The following is a 16056-nucleotide window of genomic DNA, read 5'->3' as shown; positions in this document are numbered from 1 at the left end:
TTATACTCCTGTTTTATTTCCTCTGAAATCAATGGCAAAAAAATACCTCAGCCTCACTGGGAACAAAGGCAGACTGCTCATGTTATCCTGAGCTGCCATGACTGCTGCTGTTCAGCCTTCCCACTTGTTGTCTTGACTGCTGCTCCCATTCCAAGTGTGAAACAGTTAAAGTGCAGCAGCTTCTGCACATTCACTAGCACTGGTCACTCAGAGCCTACAGAGCCCTTCTTGGCCTGGTAGGTGCTGACAGCAGTGATCATTCCTGCAGTGCAGTTTCAACAGCATTGTTAATTCAGATCTCACCTGTGCTGTCTCTCCCTGTTTTTTTCCCAGCCTATGTTGGGTTTTTGTGGATGCTGTTACTGGTTGCCTACGGGCAGAGAGACCCCAACTCCTACTATTTGAACAAGCACATTGAGGACAGCTTTACAGCTGGATTCCACCGTGTCTGCAGTTACCAGGATTTCTTCACCTGGGCAAACACCACCTTACTCAAAAACCTTTATGGATCATATAAAGGTGCAGACTCACATTGTTTCCCTTCAGCTTGCCAGGTTCTGAAACATAATCTATTATACATATCCCTAACTTTAACAGGCATGTTTATGAGTGGAGAAAGAGATGTGAGAGTACAAGGCTAGCATGGATTCTTATAATATGAATACTAGTGGATAACAAACCCCCCCCAGCTTGATCACACGTCAAATGTGCCCTGATATTTTCCTTGTATTTCATATAAACCAAAAGTTCTGCACTGTAATGCTGCATTTTTCACATTTTACATTAGGTACTGCAGATATTCAGATACATCCCTCAGTTCTACACAAGCTTCTTTCCATAACCCAGAAAAGAGAATGGCAGACAGGTGGCACCATAAAGCTTTTCTCAGGAGGGTTTTTTGCATCAGGGCTCGGGTCAGTGAGAAGGCAAATTACGCAATATCACCGTGTTTTCTCTATGTAGCCACATGCAGAAGGATCTGACCCATTTTCCAGCTCACATTTAAGGGTAAATACTGAAATACATCAGCAGAGTTGTTCTTTGGACACGACAGGCCACACAAACGCTACATAAAGCTACTCTGCTGTGGGAGTCAAAGTGAGTCACTTTTCTCCCCCAGGCCTCATTTTCCTTCTGTATAAAATACAGATGGGTAGTGACTCTGAACTCTGGTTTTATGAATGTTATTTAAGAACTCAGTTCCAATCAACATGAAGTATTTTGCTTCTGGTGTTTCTGAGAAAAGAATACAGAGCAAAATATTAATGCATCAGTGAATCAGAAATGAAATGAAGAAATATTATGAGCTCTGTCATGTTGCCAGTGCTGCTCTTTTCCATCTCCTGTTCAGGATTCATCACGGATGGCAATTCCAAGCTGGTGGGCAGTGCTCGAATCCGCCAAGTAAGAGTGAAGGGAGACACCTGCCCTATTTCTCCCAGACTCCAGCATGTGGTTGAGCAGTGCCATGCTCCCTACTCCCTACACACAGAAGATACATCAGTTTATGGGGAACACTGGAATACTTCAGCCTTTGATAACTCCTCTGACCTGAGCTCAGCGTGGCAGTATCAGAGCCAGTCCAAACTGAGAGGGCAGCCCAGCTGGGGTAAACTGGCCATCTACAGTGGAGGGGGATACGTGATTCACCTGGGAACAGATCCTGGGAATGCCTCCAGGTACCACTTGTATTCCTGGAAGTTATCAGTGTATCCTCCCTGTGACACTGCCTCTGCCCTGTACGAGTTGGATCACTGGCTTTACATTTTTTTTGGCAGAATTCTCCAGTACCTTTTCGACAATGTCTGGCTGGACACCTTCACCAGAGCAGTGTTTGTTGAATTCACAGTCTACAATGCCAACGTGAACCTGTTCTGCATCATAAGCCTGATGTTTGAGAGCAATGCTTTAGGTGAGAACCTTTCCTGAGTCACTCATTTCCGAAGACAGCAAGCAGTGCACCTACAGAAGGTAGATTTACATGCTGTCAGTGTTTTCCTAGTTCTTTATTCAGTAAACAGAAGGGTTTTAATAAATCTAACCATGACAGAATCAATGCAAACTTTATAAATCATTTAGGAGAAATGCAGCAACACTGTAATACTGACCAAAATGGAATATTTTATGTTTGCTTATGTTGTGGTCATCTGCTGATGAAGAAAACATGGCACTGAAACTTAACCTCCAGAATTTATCCAAGAACAAATTATGTTTCCTAATCTCTTCAGCTAATCAATACAATATTAAGACAAAAAGTACAAATAACAGTCTGTCTTTTTTGTTCCAGATGATTTCCAGTATTTTGCTGGGTAGTCATATAATGCATAACCTGGATAATGAAGAGAATAGTGAAACCATAATCTGGTTTAAAGGCCATAACAACACATTTGGTCAGGGAGGAGCCTCCCTCAGGTCTGGCCTGGTACTGGAAAATGGCCAAACTGACTGCAAAACTGAGCTCGTGTTCCCTTTAGAATGAGACTCAGCTTTACATCTCCAAGTCCTCCTACAATCCTGCATTTGCAGTGCCATCCAAACTCAGGCCTGCTGGGATTAGAGTTGTGCTGTGACACGAGACAGCACCAGAGCTCTGAAAGCCATCGAGTGTGTGAAATGCCTGTTTGAGGAAAATGCCAAAGAACACTGACAGGGTTACTCACAGAATCAAGTCTAAATCTCAGTTTGATAGTTGGAGTCAGGCTCATGTTGATGTGAAAGCAAGCACAGCAGTCTGACTGGTGAACTGAGGTGCTGGAATGAAAACAGAGGTGTGACTGTCAGAGCCCTGTTTGTGTTTTAGGGGCCTTCTTCACAAGTGCAGAGCTGCAGAGTGTCCGGCTTTACCCCTACACCAACAGCCTCCACCTCTTTGTGGTTGCAGCAGAAGTGATTTATTTCCTCTTTATTGTGTACTACATGATAGTGCAGGTGAGGTCAATGGAAAATTCACCATCACCTTGTGTCTGGGGTGAACTTCACTTACAAAAACTTTGTTACTGTACTTGGTTTCAGAAGCACTGCTGTTGCTACACCAGTGGAAGTTTGACTCACATACAGTATCAGTATAAAACAATGGGAAGGCAACACTTTATTTGGCTGGAATGCTTCTTTTGAGAAAGATAATGAGAAATTAGTGCAAGCTGTAGTGTTACTGATGCACAGTAATCTGCTTTATTGCAGAGGGGATTGCCCTAATCTTTAGAGGTATTGCATGATCTGGAGTTCATGAGACTGAGACAGTGAAACTCCTCTTTTCACAGGGAAAACTGATGAAGAGTCTGAGATGGAGATATTTCCAGAGCAAGTGGAATCTCCTGGAGATGGCCATTATACTGATTAGCTGGAGTGCTCTGTCGGTGTTTGTGAAGAGGACAATCCTTGGGACCCGAGACATCAGTTACTACCAGGAACACAAAGAGAAGTAAGTCCTAATGCTATTTAGTGCATCCTTTGTTGTTGCTACTTATGCAAAAATAAATCTATTTTTCCCCTTCCCAGGCAGCAGCTCGCCTGTGCTAAATACTGCTCTCCTATATGGGTACATTCATGAAGCCTGTAAGTGTTTCAGGGCTTAGATCTGTGTCAGCAATAGGATTTTCTTCTGACACCACTCTAATAAAATCCTGCAGACTCGAGCACTAAGTTTCCCTTTCTAGCTGCTGATTTCCTGTCTGCATCAACCTCTTGTGAACCAACAAGCCTTTCTGCTATGGGACATCCACCCAGAAAGTACATAGTCTGCTTTGGTTTTTGTTGTAAAAAACCAGTGGTTAGGGGACAATAAAGGCTTATTTAGTACAGAATGGAAGATTATAACATCTGTTAAAATACAGTCACGCAGGAAAGAAATTACAGGATCAGAGGATAATTTAGGGAGGTAAGAACCTCCGAAGGCTTCTGTTCCAACCCCTTCTTTTGGTGTTAGATCTGGTTGCTCAGGGTCTTGTTTGGTTGAGTTTTGAGTATCCCCAAGGACAGAGGTTCCATAGCCTCCCTGGAGCCCTGGCCCAGTGCTGAACTGCTCTCATTGTAGAGAAAAAAAAACCCTGTTTCTTCCATGTCCAGCTGCAATTCCTCTTGCTGCAGCTGGTGGCTATTGTCTCTTGTCATTTCACTGTGCACCTCCAGGAGGTGTTTCACTACCCCCTCTCCACAACCACTGACCATACAGCTGGAGACAGCAGTTGGAGGCCTCCTTAGCTTTCTTTGCTCCAGACTGAACAAACCAAGCTCCCCCACCCTTCTCTCCTGTGCCCCCACTCCCACCCATCTCAGTGGCCCTTCCCTGGACTCGATGACTCCTGGCACTGGGGAGCCCCAAACTGGGCTCAGGATCCCAGCTGCAGCCTCACATATGCTGAGAGAGCAGAAAGAACAAGCACTTCTTTAACCTGACAGCTCCATTCTTGCTATTGCAGCACTCCTGTGTCACCCAGGAATATGTCACGAGCTCTATTTGTGCACACCATTTTTAAAAGCTGCATTAGCTGCCTTTAAACTGTGACTTGCTAAAAATAAGCAGCATTTGGGCTACAGCCCAGACCCTCTCTCACTAAAAAAAAAACCCAAACCTCTGCCCTGCACAACTGAGCTTTTTGTGTGCACACAGCAGGAAGTACAGGTGGGAAGACTCCAGCAGGAACTCATTAGGTCTCCAGTGAAACCAGGACAGAGTGACTGGCCTTTCCAGCACACCCATTTCTGCTCTTCAAGGGACTCTGTGTGCATGCTCTGTCACACCTTTCCCTTTTCTCTGGCAGCTCTGTGAGCTTCAGCGAGACAGCGAGAGCTGATGCAGTCCTTGGCTACCTGATCGCCTTCCTGGTGCTCCTCTCCACAGTGAAGCTGTGGCACCTCCTCAGGCTCAACCCTAAGCTAAACATGATCACCTCAGCACTGAGGAGGGCGTGGGGGGACATCTCTGGATTCCTCACTGTGATTGCAATCATGTTCCTGGCCTATTCCATTGCTGTGAGTAGCCCTTACAATTATATTTTCATCCTAATGAGGTTGAAGAATTCTTGGACTGCAACTATTTATGTACATTCACTGAAACATTTTGTGTAAATCTTCTGGCAGGGTGATGTGGGAAATTCAGCAAATTGATTGCAGAGTCACTAAAAAAAGTGGAAACCATCTAAGCCAAATCCAAGCTGTCCCATAAAGGACAGTCCTGTGACAAACAGTACCTGCTGCAGACTCACACTGTCTGATTTCATGTCCCTCAGGCCTCCCTCCAGCACTGACACTCAGGCAACTGAGTAGCTTTAGGCACTGGTGTGGTCACAAACTTACCAGCTAAATTAAGAGATCAGATCAGCTCCATGACCCAGCCTGCTGTCCCATCATGTGAGTGATGGAGCTGTGAAAGAAAGAAGGAGAGGGATGATGAAAAAGGTGAGAGTGCAGCAGCCTCCATTTAAATCAGACACAGTAGGCCCACAAGGCATAAATTAACAAATCAGCATCTTGGTTACTGAGGGCAAACAAGGAGGTTGCCTATTTGGAAGGATCTGCGTTTGTGCCTATGAATTATTTGGACAGGGATAAATCTGCTCCTTGAAGATGAGCTAAATCACTTCCATGATTTTTGTCATGTATTTGCAGATTTTTTCACAAAACTAGTGGCAAGATGAGCCAATATAAGACATTCTCATAGCCATGATAAAAGGTCCTAAAGCTAAACACACTCAGGAAGTGTGAATCCAATTCTAGGTTAGGCTTCTTCTGTGACCTTGTCTGATGTTTCCCCTGCTTATAAATAAGAGAAGAACCCAAACCACAAAAACCTTCATGGCTCTAATGACAAGCTGGGAGGGTTTTCTCTGAATACAGCAGTCATTAGCTGATTTTGCAGCAAAGACTCTGATCATGACACAAGATGTGACTTCCGTCCTCTGCAGGCAAACCTGATATTTGGCTGGAAGCTCTACTCTTACAAAACTCTCTTTGATTCAGCAGAGACCATGGTCAGTCTTCAGCTGGGAATCTTCAACTATGAAGAGGTACCACTTTTAATTTTGAGAAGTTTATCACCACACAATTAGCATCTCAGCTACCAAAGATGCTTTGACCCAGCAAACAGAAATACTTTCAATTAGCGTTAAACATTAACATAATTTTGCAAGCTCCACGGCTTCCTAAAGCAGCTGCCTCTTCTCATCAACAAAAAGACAAGTGAAATCTCTCTCACCTCCCATTTTGACCATGAGGAGACTCATAATGAACCTTTCATTGAGAAAGCTGCTCCCATTTCAATTAGAGATGTTACTGATTCATTACAGAAAGTTTTTAGCAATTTTCTTAGAAAGCTAAAGATAGAAGTGTGAGCGGTGCCTCGTGTTTGTTCTGAACAAACCCTCCAGCTCCCCAGGAAAGGCAAGGGGAACTTCATGTTACATTTGTTTTTATTGTTCTGGACTTTTTCATTAAGTTCTTTCAGATACTGCAATATCCTCTGAACACTGTTTTTGTGGAACAAGCTAATTTTTGGACATCTCTGACTGTGAAGTCCTCCTTGGTGGATGTTTTCAGAGCATGGATCCAATAGGATACGGGTGGCTTTGAAGATCAGGAACTGGGAACAAAGTTTTTTTATCTCTACATCCCACTCATGTTAATCATGGAAATATATTCCTATGGTGGAGCTTACATGCAAATTAGGGGTTTGGATTTTTCACAACCCTTGGTTTGTGAGTGTCTAAGAGAGCCTGACTGGGCTTCTCTGTAAAACATATAATGAATTAAAATAACTGCATACAGAGATTTCATGTGTACTTTGAAAGCTGAGGGAGGGAGCTTCAGTTGTTCTGAGGATAAACAGATCTCCAGGCTTGTCAACTGTCATGTGAAACTTTCATACCACTACAATCAATTCAAATACTTAAAAAAACCCCAAAGATTGCCCATCTTATATATATATATATATATATATATATATATATATATAGTATTCTTTCATGTTTGTACTATTTCATATTAACACACGACAGTGGCTAAAGAAGAAAATGTATATATCTGTATAATACATATGGTATAATTGCTTAGACACAGGATTTTCAGAGAGACAAACTTTTTGGGTCTTAACTGCTTGTATGTATGTATGTATGTTTGTGGTTACAATCATGACATGATGTCTTACCTTATGAATTATACAGGTCTTGGACTACAATCCAATTTTAGGCTCCTTCCTAATTGGATCCTGCATCATTTTTATGACATTTGTGGTACTGAATCTGTTCATTTCGGTGATTCTGGTTGCTTTTAGTGAGGAGCAGAAGCACTACCAGGTGTGTTCATCTAAACTCTCCTGTTTTTAGAATTTATTTTTCAGTGCTTACTCATGATTTAGGCAATCAGCCTTGGATGAAAACCATGTAAATTCAGTCCAACTCTTAAGAACTCAACATTTGCTGAGAAAGCACACTTCAGATTTTCCAGATTGACTCTGTCTTTTCCTAGTCAGAGGACTTGCTGTTCAGATTCCATACAAGATCTGATTTGTAGCCTTCCCTTCACATACTAAATCCAGCAAAAAAGTCTAAGGCTTGTGCTATTTTGAAATCAGTGCCAAAACTGCTACTGAAGTGCACGAGGTCTTCACAGCTCCTTTTAAAACTCTCATTGTGAGTGCCTGACCCATTCAAGCTATTGATAACATGGTGTGAAATCCAGCTTAGCGCTCCAGTACTGCCCACAATTCCTCTGTGTTTTAAATAAAGTCAAGGGAGAGGAAAGCAAAGGATGTGGTTGGTAGAAGACAAGATATATTCAGTTTTTCTCATTTATTTCGTCTAGAGACGGTGGGTGGCTCATTGTACATACCACTGGCTGTATGGGAGCTGGCAAGTGCACTCCAGGATGCTGTAGAAAGATTTCCACGGGCTTTGACAGAGCCAAAATTTCTGCGGTGCCCATGCCCATCTGGGGCTTTTGTCTGGATAAAAAATATTGGCAAGTTTTGCTTTGGCAGTCACTCATGCTTTGCTGGGAGTGAAAGCTGGCTTTTTTCAACTCAAGCGGAGATTTTGTCTTGCGACTGAATCCACTCCTGGTCTGTGCATCCCAGTAACTTGCTGCTTGTTGTTATTTCAGGCTTCAGAAGAAGAGGAGATCGTTGATCTCATGCTAATGAAACTCTTCAGTTTCTTCGGGATTAAATGCAAGAAGGAAGAGAAGCCACTCACTGAGGGGCAGCTGGAGCAACCTGTCAGCGAGTGAGCGATGACCACGTTGAAAAGTCACTTTGCCTGTGGGCAAAATATTTACTTTTCACTGTCAGCTGCAGTGGTTAGGGTTAGGTTAGGCTTTAGGCTTAGGTTATCGCAGCTTGTCACTAGAACGGGTTTACCCAAGGGAATGGCGTGAAGCTGTGTCAGGGGAGGCTTAGGTTGGATATTAGGAAAAGGTTAAAGGGGGTGGTCGGGCACTGAACGGGCTCCCAGTGGTCGTGGTCCCAAGCCATAAAGGAGCCTTTGGACAGCGCTCTCAGGCACATAATGGGATTCTTGTGGGTGTCCTGTGCAGGGCCAGGAGCCGGGCTTTGATCATCCGTGTGGGTCCCTCCCAACTCAGAATATACCGTGGTTGTGGGAAAATGAGGCGGTGTCCACCAGCGAGCCGTTCCCAGCATGTTATTTTGGAGCAACAGCTAAGAAGTAACGCTAAACCTAAGGCGAAACTTCCCACGTGCACTTGCTGTAGATTCGGCACCTGTATTTATTTAATAAACACTGAGCGTCTGTTGCAGTCTGGCTTAAAACGCCCCGCTCTCCCTCACGGGAAGATGGCGGCTCCCTCACGCCAGCCCCGGCCCCGCTGCCGGCGCGGCGGGGGCTCTCGGAGCTGCATCCAGGCGGCTCCTCACGGCCCGCGGGTCCCCGCCCGGCCCCGCCGCCGTGAGGGACCCGCTGAGGGCCGGCACGGCCCCGTCCCCGCCCCGCCGCCATCGCCGCCTCCCGCCGGCGCCGCCCCCGCCCGCCCGCGGCAAAGATGGCGTGGAGAGCGCTGCGGCGGGTCGGGCCGGTGCTGGCGCTGCCGCCGCGCTGCCCGCGCCTCCCGCCGCCACCGCGGGTGCCCGCGGCCCGCGGGCTGCGCACCGGGGCGCTGCTGCTGTCCGGTGAGTGCCGGCCGGGGGAGCGGGGAAAGGGGGGGAGCGCGGCACAGGGGCCCGGCCCCACGGGGAGGCTGCGGGCAGGGTGGGCTGCGGGACCTCTACCCCCCGGTGCGGTGTGCGCGGGGCAGCCGGGGCGAGGAAGCGCCGGGCGGCAACCGCCCTGTATCCCTCCTTCCCTCGCTCCGTCCCTCCTTCGATCCCTGCATCTCCCTCATTCCCTCCCTCCCGCCCAGCCGCGTGTCCCGGCGGCCCCTCGGAGGGTACCGGGAGAGCCCCGCAAGGCGGCTGAGGCCGCGGAGGGCTCGTCCCTGCCCCTTGTCCCGCTCCTGACACTGTCCCCATCCCCGCTCCCGCCGGGAGCAGGTTCACCTCCCTCAGCTGCCAGGAAACTTTCCACCTCCGCTCCTCCGGGCACAGACGCTCAGTCTGCCCCAGCCAGCGGCTCTGAGGAGCGGGCCGAGCGCGGAGAGCGCTCTTGACCAGCACAGCGCGTATTGTCCTGGGATTGTCGCCCCCCAAACAGCTCCAAGGGTCGCCAGCAGCACGGGAAAGGGGCAGGAGGGGGTGTCTGGCCGGGGCAGAGCCAGGGCCAGGGAGAGCCAGCCAGGTTTTCAGGGCCTTGAGCCTGTTCGGGATGAAGTTCGGCTCTGGCGGCCAGAGCTGCACCGGTGGCGAGGCAGGAGATGGACTCACGCATCAGTGCCCGGTGTGGTTTTGCTCTGTGTAGTTAATTCTGAAGGCATCTGCTGCTGTCGAAGCTCTCTTTGAATGGAAGTTGCCCACAGAAGTCTGAAGAGCAGAACCTGTGGTACTCTAGCAAACAGAAACGTTGAAGAAGTAGGTGAGGAGGCAAATATGCTATAAAAGTAATGCAGCCACTAAGAGAGCTCATTAATTTTCTTCCAGATAGTCTTAGACCTATCTGCTTAACTGCCTGCAAGCAAAAGAAATAACGTTTGTTACTCATTATTTGCAGATTCAGTCAAGGTCTAAACTTTTTCAGAATTCTGTTGTGAACCCATTGTTCTTCTATACACATCACTTGAAGGAGTAACAAGTTGTGCTTTTGTTTTAGGCAGAGGGGAAAAAGTTTGTGGAGGTGTGAGTTCACTCTTCAGGTGTATATTTATGAAGTATTTAATAGAAGCAGGTTACACTGAATGAAGGGCTGAGTTCAGAATGTGGCAGTTAAGCTGAAACCAAAGTCCTGTTGAAATGGAGTAAATTCAGCTGCTCTTCTGAAAAAGGATGCAGGGTAGAGATTAGCTGTGCTTTGACAATTCATATTCATCTAAATTGATTTCTTTAATGGGGTAATCCCATAAACTCAAAGTTCAAATCTTGAGATTACTTATTAACTGTTTTTAATTTGACCTTTACTTTAGCTGCAGGGTTTTTTGTTGCATGCTTAGATTTCTTAATTTGTCACTTTTTTTTTTTTCAATCCTGAAAGAAATTTATGCCCTCTTCCAACTGTTCAGAACATTTTACTGCTGTATTCCACTCATATGAAAGTGTTCTGGTTTTTTATTAGCCTTGCTTTATAAATAAATATTGTATAATATTATTATCCAAAATAAAAATGTATTTGTTGGCTTCCGTGTGACATTTGTTAACATCACAAATGGTCAGCTTGGGTCTGAGATTGTGTGCCATTCCCCATTCTTATGGTTCATTACTCATTTCCAATAGAATTCCTGTGCGTTTAACGTCTTGACCGCAAATGATTTAAAACATTTGATTTATTCTGTTCATCAGAGTGTGTCAGGAGGTGGTTTTGTAGGTATAAATAATGCTATCTGAAATTCTATGGGGTTTTTGAGTGATAATTCATAGGAAAATACTTCATATTTACACTTTACTCAATTTTTTTTTTGTGTCCTCCACTTGCAAAAACGTGTATTGCTGTCCTGAGGGCCATAAAATTTAGGCCCTATTCAAAGACAAGCCATTTTATCTGAGGCTTGCTTCTGTTGAACAAATAAGAGGATGCCTGCAATCGAAACAGCCTAAAATATGACAGACTTACAGTGGAAAGACTTTAGCAGGTCTGCAGTGAGAACATCCCTTGCCTGGTTGGGTGGGTGCTGCAAGTAAAAATTAAAAATAAATTAATTTAAAAATAAGTAGGGAGGTATTTATGTGGAAACTATATGAGAAAACACACAAGGCAGCTGAAAATGCTGAGTAAAAAAAGCTCCAGGTAAAATGTTAGCAAGAAAAACGTTGCCTGATTCGGGTACTTCTTTTGAAGTTTCTCCATGTGACTTTCTGAGAACAACGGACTCCAATAAAGGGGGCTGGAATCTTGCAAATGTAAAATGTATGGAGAGTTGTGACACTCCTGTGGAATGACTTCACAATGTCTTAATAGGCTTATTTTAAAAATGATACAAAATAACTACTGTGTTCTTCTCACAGTCCCAGTATTAACAGAGAGCAAATTCTCTCGAGTAGCAGTTATCAGCGTTAGTTGACTTTATTTGTCCTCTGTTAATTTGGGTTAATTTTACACAGATCTGTGACAACTTTGAAAGAGATGCTGTGAGACTGACCTGTTTCTTGAGTCATTAACATTGGCCTGCCCAAGGGGTTGGCAGAAAGAAACACTGAACATGTTTGAAAAGCCACTAAGCTCTGGTAGAAATGTGTGACTCTGAGTAAAATACACGTTTATGCTTTAGATTTTCACTTTTGTTGGAAGTAGAGCTGCTCCTGTTGCTCCTGTCCTGTATCAGTCTCCGGATGATTGCACAGGGACTGGTCAATGCTCTCAGGAGAACACCCAGGGAGCTTCTGCTATGTCACTGAGCAGAACAAAAGGCTTTTGCAAAGTGTACGTGCTGTGTAAGGTATTTCCCAAGGAAGCTGGAGTGAAAAGCCCCCCAGTTTGAGCCTGCAGATATTTAAGTGAGCAACACGTCACTTCTTTCTGAAATGTCAAGTTTGTTCCCTTCCAGCCCGCAAGTTCACAGACAAGCACGAATGGATATCCGTGGAAAATGGCATTGGAACAGTAGGAATCAGCGATTTTGCCCAGGTATCGATCCCTCCCCTAGGCCTGCAATATTTATTTGGGCATAGCTGCTCCTGGCCTTGCTCTTTGGACACCTCTGGTTTCTTTGTTGTTTTAACTGCACGTGTTACACGCCGAGCGCCGTTTCTAGACTTGGATCTGTCACATTGCTCGTGATATTTGTGCTGCTTCAGCATTCTGATAAGATCTTAATTGCTTCAGGTTGAGCCTGTGGAGAGCTGAACTTGCTGAGGGTCTCGATTCCTTCAGTTCTTCCAGGCCTGAGCAGTTCGTGGCTGTGTGAAGGGGACACCACGGACTTTTTTTTTAGGTCAGATTTCCCAGGGTGAAATCCCTCTGGCTAAAGAAAAGTTGTGAATAGATGTACAACATGGCACATATCTCTCATCCTAGGACAGGAGTTCCTTGGGATTCTTTGTTTTGTTCTGGTGCAGGCGATTGATTTGGAATCATTTCACAGGCAAATTCAGGACAGAGACGCCGGGTGTGAAACGTGAGAAAAATGAATGGCACAAGCTATCAATAAGTGGAATTAATGTTTCTTAGGACAAGCAGCATTTCCTGGGATCTCACTTCCCTGTGGATAACATTGACACTGTGTGAGATCCCTGGTCTTTGGTAAGATAGGGTACCTGTGTCAGGGAAGAGCTGAGCCAATTCTTATGGTGATAAGGAGGGTACCAATTAAGCCCTTCAGGGCAAACTGTGCACTAACAGCTCTCCAGTTGTCCCTGCCTCTGCAAAGGAATCACTGAATCTTCTTTCAGACTGCATTGGAGGTAAATCCTCTGTGCTTTGTAACAAACAGGTAATTCCCTTAAACCAGTTGTTACTGTAACTGCTGCTAAGAAGGTCAGCAGATGTTATTCCTCATTCTGCCAGAAGAAATTTCATATAAACTGAGCCTGAGGCTTATTAGCACCATAATAGAGAAACAGTGATTTGGCATTTTGGGGCGTGATAAAACAATCCCATTTTTTCATGTTAAATGTTTAAAAAGAAAATGTATAATGCTTAAAGATGAGAACTAAGTCTAGAGAGTGCTTATACACACATTCCAGAGTTACTGTATCAGCTCTCTGCTATGTATACTTTCCTTAATGCATGCTTTTGTTTCTCTTTTAAGGAAGCGTTAGGAGACGTTGTTTACTGTAGTCTTCCAGAAATTGGGACAAAATTGAGTAAACACGGTAAGTTTCAGCTCCAGTTGCTAATGAAGTAATTATTCTGCTCGTGCCACTCTTCCTTTGCAAAGATGAATGTTATGAATTAGTGTTTATGGTCATTAATACCATTCTAAAGCTCCTGGATGCAAAATAAATTCCAGTATTTCCACGAGAGACTGCTTTAATTTCAAATTCTGTCAGACACAGCGCCTGGTAGCAGAAAATACCTGCTGCTTGAACTGTGAAGAAATTTTTTCAGAAATAAAACATTTGAAATATTTCTTTTAATGATTTTATGCATAGTCTGTTTTTAAGATATTTATGCTTTGATTTGGACTGGCAAGCATTTATTTGTAATTCTCCAGTTAACATACTTGTGAGCTGCACAATGCGAAACATTTAATTGGTATCAAGCTCTAGTTTTTCTACAAATATCCAGACTCGGGAATTTTGGAGAATCAGATGTGATCACAGGGTTTTTCTCATTAGCAGTGTACAAACTGTTATGTTCTTCATCATTCAGTTCTGTCATTTTGCACGTTAAAGAAGAGTGAGCATTAGCAGGCAGAAAGGAAAAGCCTTTCCTGTATTAGCACAGGGAGCTGTCTCAGTAGGATATGAAGTGATTGGCATGAGCTTCAGGCACTGCCAAAAAGGATTATGAGGTAAAGTGGGAGGCCTTTCTCCTGCCACCCTTCCTGTGGGATAGGTCTGTATCAGGCTGCTTTGGCCAAATCCATTGCATCACATTGAATGGTTCTTCCTGTTTAGGATTTTAATTAACCAACTTGTAGTTTTGCTTTATCTGAAGGAATTCTGTTTCTTTTTAAGTTCCCCTCTTTTCTCTCCCCGTTCTGGCCTTAATCTAATTCCAAGCTTTCCCAGAACAAGTTGTTCTCAGATCCCTTGTGCTGATCTATCTACTCTTGTGACAGCTCCCTCAGCCTCTGTCTTGTTTGCTTGTGGCTTGGAGCTGCCATTGCTCCAGGCACCCTTTCCTACAAACCAGGAGAAAGGGAAGAGCTGCTGGGTGCTCCCAGGGTGGTGCTTCTGAATACTAAAGTGTGTGTTCCAGTGAGTGCAGACACAACACTTGACAGCCTTTCTGAAGGAAAACTGGGATTCCTGAAGTTGTGGCTGGGTCTGTTTTGTAACCCAGTTAGGCTGGATGTGGTTCCCTCTAACCCAATATCCCATCACCTGCCGTGGGGCTTTAGCCAAAGGGTTCTCCAAATGTCCCTTCTGTAGTAACCAGTGATAGGCACATTCCCCAGAGTAATTCAGGGGCATAAACATCAAATTAAATACTGCTGATGGTTGTCATGAAGTGGGTGACTTCACTCTGTTTGACAGAATTTCTTGCTCAAGGTCAAGACATTTCACTGGTGGGATCATCATCAGAATGTCTGACTAAAAGAACTGAAGTTCTCTGCCTTTTTCCCTTAAAAACATTCAATCCTCTTCTCTGTTCCAGATGAGTTTGGGGCTTTGGAAAGTGTGAAAGCTGCTAGTGAACTCTACTCTCCTCTCTCAGGAGAAGTAACTGAGATTAACGGTGCCCTTGCAGATAATCCAGGGCTTGTCAATAAATCTTGTTATCAAGATGGTAAGCTGTCATTTTTACCTTCCCATAACGAATACCCTCTGGATTATTGCTGTCACAAATGGCTCTGCAATTCCCATCCTTCCAGTTTAATGGTGTGGAGACTTTAATGGAATATATTGAATATGGTTCAAGCCCAATAAAATTTAACATGAGAGCATTATCACAGCCTTGTCTCTGACAAGCTATTTTACAGTATGTTCTTTTCAGACACAGGCTGTGGTTGAATTTAAATGTATTTCCCTTGACTGCATTTCTGTTTCTTGGATCATGATCCTGAGAGGTCAGGCTCCTCTCTTCTTTCTAGACACTCTCTCCTTAATGCCACTGGCAGAGCCAGCACTAAATTAGACAACTGGTCTGACTCGAAAGGCCATTTCTTATGACAGGTTGGCTGATTGTTCTTTTTTTTTTTTTTTTTTTTAATACTGAAATGTTTTGCCTGCACAAAAATCCAGTTGATTCTCCAGTGATCCAGGGCTGATGTGCCTGCTGGGAGTGCTTTCCTAAGGCAGGAACATGAATGAACCTTCCCTGTAGGATGCTGGCAACTCTTTTCTTTTTAATTTCCTAACCACAGGTTGGCTTATCAAGATGACTGTGGCAAACCCTGCTGAACTTGATGAACTGATGACCGAAGATGCCTATGAGAAATACATAAAATCCATTGAGGACTGAGCTGGAATAATGAAATAAATTCATAGAAAATATTTCAGTGTAGTTTGTCATCAATTGAGGACATACAGAATATCCAGACTTGGCTTTTTGCCCAGTGGAAACCACCTAAGACACAAATAGTTAAGGAACTGATTCTACATCTTGTGGTGATTTCAGAAGAGCAGATATTGTGTAAATTGTGTGATCAGCAATAGTTTGACATATCAAACTGTCAAGTTGGTGTCTGTAGCAAGTAGGCAACTGAAATCAGAACTCCCTTTGCAAACCAGTAAACTAAAGCAGCTGATTCCCTTGGGCTTAATGTTTAACAAGCCCACAACTGTGCACTCAAACTTGATGTGACACCTGCACTTCAGGTAAAGATGGATAATATTGCAGAGCTTTGGTCTAAAACTTCTTTCCACAGTTTAAAAATGGTTGTTAGCAGCTAAGCACAAAACAGTTTATCTAAAAGGAA

At 44.4% G+C, this 16056-nt stretch overlaps 2 protein-coding genes across 2 annotated transcripts in view; both read left to right on the top strand.

Annotated features, from left to right (window-relative positions):
• PKD1L2 (polycystin 1 like 2) overlaps positions 1–8220 on the top strand; it is a 35150-nt gene extending 26930 nt beyond the window's left edge. Inside the window, 9 exon segments of the mRNA XM_027907578.1 lie at positions 334–519; positions 1352–1679; positions 1779–1912; positions 2801–2928; positions 3261–3421; positions 4761–4971; positions 5904–6005; positions 7158–7289; positions 8095–8220. Of these exon segments, the coding sequence (XP_027763379.1) occupies positions 334–519; positions 1352–1679; positions 1779–1912; positions 2801–2928; positions 3261–3421; positions 4761–4971; positions 5904–6005; positions 7158–7289; positions 8095–8220 (1508 nt within the window).
• Positions 8221–8991: 771 nt separating this feature from the next.
• On the top strand, positions 8992–15631 carry GCSH (glycine cleavage system protein H). Its single transcript, XM_027907583.1, has 5 exons — positions 8992–9118; positions 12076–12155; positions 13279–13342; positions 14793–14924; positions 15502–15631. The coding sequence occupies exons 1-5, from the start codon at positions 8992–8994 to the stop codon at positions 15597–15599; spliced, it is 501 nt and encodes a 166-aa protein (XP_027763384.1). The 3' UTR covers positions 15600–15631.
• The last annotated feature ends 425 nt before the right edge of the window (positions 15632–16056 follow it).

Source organism: Empidonax traillii, unplaced genomic scaffold (genome assembly GCF_003031625.1).
Source record: "Empidonax traillii isolate 1590-97213 ecotype Southwest subspecies unplaced genomic scaffold, ASM303162v1 scaffold1494:size100556, whole genome shotgun sequence".
Lineage (NCBI taxonomy): Eukaryota > Metazoa > Chordata > Aves > Passeriformes > Tyrannidae > Empidonax > Empidonax traillii.
This window is presented reverse-complemented; position numbering and strand designations above follow the sequence as displayed.

Bases quoted from the DNA above. Each gene is read 5' to 3' on its own strand.
- GCSH (XM_027907583.1), top strand. From the start codon at position 8,992: ATGGCGTGGAGAGCGCTGCGGCGGGTCGGGCCGGTGCTGGCGCTGCCG. The intron at 13,343-14,792 runs GTAAGTTTCAGC...TCTCTGTTCCAG, and splicing joins GACAAAATTGAGTAAACACG to ATGAGTTTGGGGCTTTGGAA. The intron at 14,925-15,501 runs GTAAGCTGTCAT...TCCTAACCACAG, and splicing joins TAAATCTTGTTATCAAGATG to GTTGGCTTATCAAGATGACT.